General features: G+C 55.9%; 1 protein-coding gene across 1 annotated transcript; it reads left to right on the forward strand.

Annotated features, from left to right (window-relative positions):
* Positions 1 to 4,071, forward strand: MRPL28 (mitochondrial ribosomal protein L28; the record flags this gene model as incomplete). Its single annotated transcript, XM_080704473.1, has 5 exons — positions 1 to 288; positions 2,324 to 2,476; positions 2,750 to 2,884; positions 2,959 to 3,045; positions 3,964 to 4,071. 5 exons carry the CDS (start codon positions 1 to 3, stop codon positions 4,069 to 4,071), a joined length of 771 nt encoding a protein of 256 aa, XP_080560599.1.
* Between the last annotated feature and the right edge of the window lie 4,777 nt (positions 4,072 to 8,848).

An 8,848-nucleotide genomic window follows, 5' to 3' on the forward strand; every position in this document is an offset into this window, starting at 1 on the left:
ATGCCCCTGCACCGGGTGCCCGTGCCCCTGTGGGAGCGGCTGCGGCTGCGCCAGGGCCTCTGCGCCCGCCTGCCCGCGCACGTCCTGCGCTCGCTGGAGGAGACGCGCACGCCCGCCGCCGTCCACTACCGGCCGCACGGGGCCAAGTTCAAGGTCAACCCCGCCAACGGGCAGCGGGAGCGCGTGGAGGACGTGCCCATCCCGCTCCACCACCCGCCGGAGGCCCAGAGGGGGCTGTGGGGCGGCGAGGGCTGGATCCTGGGCCACAGATACGTCGGCAACGACAAGGTGGGCGCGGGCCCCGGCGGCGCCGGGCGGGCCGGGCTGCGCGGCGCTTCTCAGAGTTAGGGAGACGGATCCAGAGCCAGGCACTTTGCAAGAGGCAGTGGTTCTGGTGGGAATTGACTTCTGGCCGAACCCTCTGAGAGGAGACTCTATTGTATTGGGAATTGAACCCAGGAGCATTCTGGTTTTTGTTTTTTTATTTTCTTTGCGTACTGGGGATCGATCCCAGGGGCATTCTACCGCCGAACTACAACCCCAGTGCGATTTTTTTATTCTTTATATTCTTTATTTTGAAACAAGGTCTTACTAAGTTGTAGAGGGGCTCGCTAAGCAGCTGAGGCTGGCCACGAACCTGAGATCCTCCTGTCTCAGTCTCCCAAGTACTGGAATTGTAAGCGTGCGCCAACGTGCCCGGCTCTGTGTTTTTTATTCTTATTTATTTACTTTTGGTGGTACTGGGGGTGGAACCCAGAGGCTTCCTACATCCGGGCTATACTGCCAGATCTGTTTTATATTTTATTTGGAAACAGGGTCTCACTAAGTTGCTGAGAGCCTCACTCAGTAGCTGAGGCTGGCTTCGAACCTGTGTGATCCTCCTGTCTGTCTCAGCCTCCCAAGAACAGGGATTACAAGCCTGCGCCACCACGCCCAGCTTTTATTCTTTTTTTTTTTTTTTTTTTTTTTTGTGGTACTGGGGTTCCTGGAAGCCCTTCTTCCTCCGGGCTACACTCCCAGACCTATTTTATATTTTTGAAACAGGGTCTCTTACGCCAGCGCGGCTGGCTTCGAACCTGCGCGATCCTCCTGTCTCTGCCTCCCAAGCGCGGGGGTGACAAGCGTGCACCACCACGCCCGGCCTTTTTTTTTTTTTTTTTTTTTTGAAACAGGGTCTCACTATGTTGCAGATGGCCTAAGTAGCTGACGCTGGCCAAGAATCTGTGATTCTCCTGTCTCAGCCTCCCAAATACTGGGATTACAAGCATGCACCAGCACACCTGGCAGCATTCTGTTTTTATTGTTTTTATTCTGTTTTTATTTTTGTGTTTTCTGGGATTTAACCCAGGGGTATTCTACATCTAAGCTACACCCCCAGCCCTATTTTTTATTCTTTATTTTGAAAAAGGGCTTCACTAAGTCGCAAAGGGCCTCACTAAACAGTTGAGGCTGGCCATGAACCCATGATCCTCCTTTCTCAGCCTCCCAAATACTGGGATTACAAGTGTGTGCCACTAGGCCCAGCTTTTTATTTTAAAACAGGGTCTCTCCCTGACATGACGCATGCTTATAATCCCAGTACTTGGGAGTCTGAGATAGGAGGTTCACAGCCGGCCTCAGCAACTTAGTGAGGTGCTCTGTAACTTAGACTCTGTTTCAAAATAAAATAGGGCTGAAGGTCTAGCTTAGTGGTACAGTGCCCTAGGTTCCATCTCTTGTACCACACACACACACACACAAGTAGGAAAAAAGCCCAGCATAGTGGTGCACGCTTGTAATCCCAGCACTTGGGAGGCTGACAAAGGATGACTGCAGCTTCAAGGGCAGCCTCGCTTCCTACAGGTAGTGAGGCTCTCTCAACCTAGTGAGACACTGTTTCAAAAGAAAAATAAAAAATAGGGCTAGTGGTGTAGCTTGGAGGTAGAATGCCTGAGTTCAATCCCTAGTACAAAAAAAAGAAAGAAAGGAAAGAAAGAAACTGTCTTGCCAAGTTGCTGAGGCTGACCTCAAACTTGTGATCCTCCTTTCTCAGCCTCTGATACCTCTAGGGCATCACTGGGACATGCCCAGCCTGACTTGTGTCTCCCAGACTGTCTCCCTTTGCCCTTGTCCCATCTGTCCCTTGGGGTTCTAGCCTGTATTCATGTGCGCATGTCAGCAACCCTGGGGCAGGTGAGCAGCCTGGGCCTGGCTGGGGATAGTCTGGCCTGCTCTAAGTGTCAGCAGTGGTTGGTGGGGCCTCTCCAGGGAGAGGAGAGGGCGTGGGGACACCACAGGCCCAGCCCTCTAGGCAGAAACTTACGGGGTTTCTGTTGCACCCCAGCTTTCTAAGAGGGTGAAGAAGATATGGAAGCCACAGCTGTTTGAGCGAGAGCTCTACAGTGAGATCCTGGACAAAAAGTTCACCATCACCGTGACCATGCGGACCCTGGATCTCATCGATGAAGCCTATGGCTTCGACTTCTATATCCTCAAGGCAAGCTGTCAGACCTCGGGGAGGGTGGAGCTCACCACGGAGGGCGCACCGCGTCTGGGTGGGGGTGCACTGGCAACACCAGTACGACTGGCCCCCCAGGCCGCTCAGAGGGGCTTCCTGCCGCTGAGGCCTGACTGGCGGCTGCGCGGGCCCAGCCACTCTGTCCTCTTGCTCTTGCCTCTGACCTGCTCCCCGGCCCGGAGGCAGGGCTAGGCTGATTGGCAGGGTGGGAGGGCCTGCCATCCACACCTGGCCCTGTGAACCTCCTGCCAGACCCCCAAGGAGGACCTTTGCTCCAAGTTTGGGATGGACCTGAAGCGAGGGATGCTGCTGCGGCTTGCCCGACAGGACCCCCAGCTGCACCCTGACGACCCTGCGCGGAGGGCGGCCATCTATGAGAAGTACAAGGTGAGGCTGCCCGCCCTTCCTGCCTCTTAGTTCCGGCCAGGCCCTGGCCTCACCGCCCTCCTTTTGCTGCCCAGGAGTTCGTCATCCCAGAGGCAGAGGCTGAGTGGGTGGGCCTGACGCTGGAGGAGGCTGTGGAGAAGCAGAGGCTCCTGGAGCAGAAGGTGAGTGCTTGCGCCCCGCAACTGCTGCCCCCGGGGGCTGGCAACGGAGGGCTCGCAGGTGCCTGTGAGGAGCCTGCACATCTGCAGGCCCCGCTGGGCTTCGGAGGAGCTGGGGCTCCTAGCGAGGGGCGCGTCCCTCCCGCTGTCAGATGCTTGGCACTGGGCCTCTTCCCAGCAGCCCCCAGAGCCTTCCTTTGTGTCTGCTCCCAGGAGGGTCTGGAGCTTGGGGTTGCTTCAGGACTGGGGGCCCATCTGTGGCATCTGTTGGCTGCCCCCTTTCCCTCTGCTCAGTTTGTCTTTGTGTGTGTGTGTGTGTGTGTGTGTGTGTGTGTGTGTGTGTGTACGTGGTACTGGGGATAGAACCCAGGGGCATTCTACCTCTAAGCCCCAGCCCTATATTTTATTCTTACTTTTTGAAACAGGGTCTCACTAAGTGGTGGAGGGCCTCATTAAGTAGCTGAGGCTGGTCACAAACCTGTGATCCTCTTGTCTCAGCCTCCCAAGTACTGGGACTACAAGTGTGCGCTACCACACCTGGCTACCCCAGACCTATTTTATTTTTTATTTTGAAACAGGGTCTCACTAAGTTGCTGAGGCTGGCCATGAACCTGCAGTCTTCCTGTCTTAGCCTCCCAAGAACTGGGATTACAAGTGTGTAATCCACCATGCCCAGCTCAATTTGTCTCTTACCACTGGGAGGCCAGTGCCCACTGTGTCCCCAAGAGAGAGGAGCTCTTGTTGTGGAGGGCTCTGCCCTCCGATTGGCAAGCAGGCTCCTGTGGCTCTGACCAGGCCTGAGGTTGCCAGGCCTTTGCCCCGATTCCCCTAGGTGTCTGGCCAGCAGTGGCTGGTCCCCACCCTGCCGGAGCTCAGCTATTCTGGGCCACCTGGAGCCTCACTGTGCCCTCTTCCCCTCAGGACCCTGTCCCTCTCTTCAAGATCTACGTAGAGGAGCTGGTGGAGCAGCTTCAGCAGCAGGCGCTGTCGGAGCCCGCGGTGGTTCAGAAGCAGGCCAGCGGGACGTGATGGCCGGCTCAGCCTTCCCTGCTGGGCCTCAGCGGCGCCAGTGTGGACGGGGTGGATGCGAAGGCTGCCTGTGGGCACGGAGTGGTCTTGGCTTTGTGCCCAGCCATGCAGCTCCTGGGCTGGCGTTTCAGAGGCCAAGTAGCCTTTTGTCCAAGATCCCCAGGAGGCCTGGTGCCCAGCAGAGGGGCCAGGTGGGGAGTCCCTGGCCTGCACTTGTTATGCCTGGGGCTGGTGGGCGAGTAAAGTGTGAGCCAGTCTCTGTGTGTGCTTCTTTGCCTAGAGTCGTGGAGTGCTGTCACCTGGGTAGCCCCCAGAGACCCCATGTGGTCTGTGTGCACCCTCTGGCTCCAGCAGCCCCTTCCCAAGGGGCTGTGGAGACCGGGTTTCCGATGTTCTTGGCTCTAGGAGAGGGTCCTGTAGTTGAGGTGTCTGGGATGTAGCGGGATAGGACTCGGCACCACCGTGGCACCTCTCTGCCCGTTCTGGGGTATTCTCCAGAGTGGGAGGGAGGCTGTAGCCTGGCTTTAGGGCTGAGTAGGCTGTCTGTGGTGTGCCTGGCAGGAGCCAGGAGGGCCCACGGGGCAGTGAGGTGTTCTTTTTCCTATTTGCAGTCCAGGTGCTCACACATGCTAAACAAGAGCTCTGCCACTGAGCCATATCCCTACTTACTTATTTATACAACCAGCCCTATTTATTTATTTATTTTGATGCTGAGGGTTAAACCTAAGGGGTGTCTTATCTTCTTATCTCCAGTCCACTACATCCTCAGCCTTTTTTTTTTTTCTTTTTTTTTTTTTTTTTTTGCAGTACTGGGGATAGAACCCAGGGCCATTCTACCTCTGAGCTACACCCCCAGTCCTATTTTTTATTCTTTATTGAAACAGTGTCTCATTGAGTTTTGAGTTGCAAAGGGCTTCACTAAGTAGCTGAGGCTGTCTGGGAACCACAGTCCTCCTGCCTCAGCCTTCCAAATGCTGCCTGGCTTATTCTTTTCTTTTGTTGTATTCTTTGATGCTGGGGATAGAACCCAGGGGCGTTCTACCTCTGATACACTCCAAACCACTTGTTTTTTTTCTTCTTTTGGCACTGGGGATGGAACCCAGGGCCTTCTACCTCCGAGCTACAATCCCAGACCTATTTTTGTAATTTTGTTCGGAAACAGGGTCTCACCAAGTTGCTGAGAGCCTCACTAAGTAGCTGAGGCTGGCTTTGAACCTGTGCGATCCTCCTGTCCCAGCCTCCCAAGTATGAGAATTACAAGCGTGCACCACTATGCCCAGCCAACCCTTTTTGTTTTTTATTTTGAAACAGGGTTTGCTATGTCGCTGGGGCTGGCCTCAAACCTGCAATCAGCCTCTCAAGTACTGGTGTAAGTGTGCACCAGCATACCTGGCTTTATTTTTATTTTGAGACAAGGTCTCCCTAAGTTGCCCAGGCTGACCTCAAACTTGATCCTCCTGCCTCAGCCTCCCAAGCTGCTAGATAGAGTTGTGCACCTCCACACCTGACTAGACGGCGCTCCCACCCCTGTGCTCGTGCAGGAAGGTGGGGCCGCATGGACTGAGGCTGGGGTCTTGGCCTCTCCCTCACTCCCTCCCACTTGGCCTGCGGCTGGGGCGGGGGCTTGAGGGGGGAAACAGCCCTTTGAAAGTTGGGTGTTTACATCCTCGCTGAACGGCTGGGGATTGAGGCCCTTCGTCCTGCTGGAGAGCAGGCAGCGTTTCCTCGAAGCCGCATGGGGGAAGGGGTGGCCTCAACTGTTGTGCCAGCGAGGCAGTGGCCTCTGCCTGACCTCTGGCCCAGGGTGCTGGCCTCTGAGGGCTGCTGTGGGTGTGCATGGGCCTGGGCTGTGCTCGCAGTACCAGTCCAGGAGGACTCAGCTGGCGCTGCAGGACAGGAGGGGGGCCTACTGCCCATGAAGGTTTGTGAGGGTTGGGCCATGCCCTTGAGCTCCTTGAACACATAGTCCCCAAAGGTCCTGGTGCTTCCAGCTGATACTATCAGTGTCACCTAATGCCTCTGCTGTGTGAATAGTCTTTAAATTTTTCTCCTAGCCACGTGGTGGCGCACGCTTGTAATCCCAACATTTGGGAGGCTGAGACAGAAGGATCATGGTTCGCAGAGCCTCAGCTACTTAGTGAGGCCCTTTGCAATTCAGTGAGACCCTGTTTCAAAGTAAAGAATAAAAAATAGAGCTGAGGGTGTAGCTTGGAGGTAGAATCCCTGAGTTCCAGCCCAGTACTGACAAAAATAAAAAATATTTTCTCCCAAGGCAAATGGTGCTCAGCCAGCTCTGGCCTGATCCGTTGGGCCTCCAGGGCTCTGCCCAGCTGTCCACACCATGGATGTGGTGCTGAGGTCTCTGGCTCGTCAGACATGTCTTCTTCCCTGCCCCTGGCCCTGAGCTTCCCATATTCAGCCCTGACCTGGAGCCGACCCTTTCCTGGGCCTGGGTCCCTGCCGGTCTCTGTGTTGGGATGTCCCAGCCTCGTTCAAGCAGGACCCACAGGATTTATTTTGTCAGCCTTTTGGGGTTTTAAAGAGCAAGGGCTGACCTAGCTCGGAGGAACACACCTGTAATCCCAGCACTTGGAGGCAGAGACAGAAGTGTCGCAAGTTGGAGACCAGCCTCAGCAATTTAGTGAGCCCATCTCGAAATAAAAAGGGCTAGGGTGTGGCTTCGAGGTAGGATATCCTGAGTTTAGTCAGTGCCCAGGACCAAAGAACGGGGGCTAGGGCTGGCTCGGAGGGTGTTAGGGCAGGTTGACTGCAGCCCCTGTTGGCGGTGCTGGGCTTGCCAGGCCTGGGGTTAGCTGCAGGGGTTGCCCGCCCGTGGTGCTGCTGCAGTGGGAGGGGCCATGTGTCCTGCAGTCAGTGCCATTACTTCCTGGAGCCCAGTAGCTTCCTCCCCTGGCAGGAGGCCTGGCAGAACTGAGGTGACCTTGGCCCTGGATCTGGAAACCCTTTCTCTAGTGGGAGGCAGCATCAGTCTCATCAAATTCTCATTCTAGCCGGGCAGGGTGGCGCATGCTTGTAATCCCAGCATTCGGGAGGCTGAAACAGGAGGATCGCAGGTTCGCAGCCAGCCTCAGCTACTTAGGCCTTTTGCAACTCAGTGAGACCCTGTTTCAAAATAAGGAATAAAAAATGGGACTGGGGGTGTCGCTTGGAGGTAGAATTCCCCTGGGTTCCATCCCCAGTACCTCACACACATACACAAAAATCTTATCTTGTGTGTGTATTGGGGTAATTGGGGATTGAGCCCAGGGGTAGTCTGCTTCCGAGCTACACCCTCAACACTTTTTATTTTGAAACAGGGCCTCCCTAATTGATAAGGATCTCACTACTTGCTAAGGCTGTCCTTGAATTTACACCCCCAGCCTCCCAGTAGGGGATTCCAGGTGTGTCACCACACCCAGCTTCACACCCTACTCCAAGGCATGTGAGTGGCGCTCCCCCATTAAACAAGCCCACCTGGAACAGGCTCCAGGCAGACGCTGCTCCTTTCTGCCCTCTGGAACGTAAGCTCCCGCATGTGGGGCTAGGGTTAGTACCCTGTGCTGGTGCATGCCTCCCCCCCCCCCCCCCCGCATCAGCAGGGTCTGCCCAGCCCCATCTTTGGGCCAAGACACCCCCACCCCAGGATTGGCCGAGCCCCATGTCTTCCTGACAGCAGAGCCTGAGCCAAAAGGGGCTGTGGCTGGGGTGTGGGGAGAGGAGAATGGACTGTCAGGAGTGGGCTGCAGAGGCCCAGGAGGCAGCCCCATCACGCCACCTAGATAGGGGACAAAGTTGGCCAGGGCCGGGGCCGTGCTGGCCGAGGGGACCTGTGGCTGGGGGCTTTGTTCCTGACCCTCACCCTGATGGTCTTACTGCCCCCAAGGCCCTGCACAGCCGCCCTGTGGCTGCAGGGCTGCAGGAGGAAGGGATGTGGAGGGACTGGCGAGGTCCTGCCTTACCCGGCTGGTACTGTAGCCAGGGGCTGTGGGCCCACCATGCCATTTCTGCCTGGCACAGCTGTGCCTCCACCTCACAGCCTGGTGGTAACAGGACCTCCCACTGTTTTTTTGGTTCGGGGGATGGAAACAGTGGCTTCTATCTCTGGGCTACACCCCTAGACCTATTTTTTATGTTTATTTGGAAACAGGAGAGTCTCACTAAGTTGCAGAGGCCATCCTCCAGGCTCAGCCTCCCAAGTTCAGGGCGTACAGATGCGCAGCACCACACCCGGCTTCGTTGGCTTTGGATGAGGCCATTGTGTGGGTCCCCAGGTTCCTCCAGTCCCTCTTTTTTTTTTTTTTTTTTTTTTTTTGTGGTACTGGAGATGGAACCCAGAGGCATTCTACCTCTGAGCTACACCTCTGGCCTATTTTTAATTTCTCCTTCCTTCCTTCCTTCCTTCCTGTAGTACTGAGGATGGAACCCATGGGCTTCTCTCTCTGAGCTACACCCCCAGCCCTATTTTTTATTCATTATTTTTTGAAACAGGATCTCACTAAGTTGCAAAGGGCCTCACTAAGTAGCTGAGGTTGCCTGCAACGATCCTCCTGTCTCAGCCTCCTGAGTGCTGGGATTACAAGCTTGTGCCACCACGCCTGGCTCCTCCAGTCCCTCTTGAGCCTGCCCCAGGCTGAAACCCTGGGCCAAGGCCTCGCCCCACAGCGTGGCCCATACCATCCTGCTGCCTCCGTCCCTGTGCGCCCAGCCCACCCCCAGAACGGACCCTTCCCTTGACCACTGCCAGCTGTCCCAGACTGGCATCCCAGCCACGCCTGCC

Source organism: Muscardinus avellanarius, assembly GCF_963383645.1.
Source record: "Muscardinus avellanarius genome assembly, chromosome: 10".
Lineage (NCBI taxonomy): Eukaryota > Metazoa > Chordata > Mammalia > Rodentia > Gliridae > Muscardinus > Muscardinus avellanarius.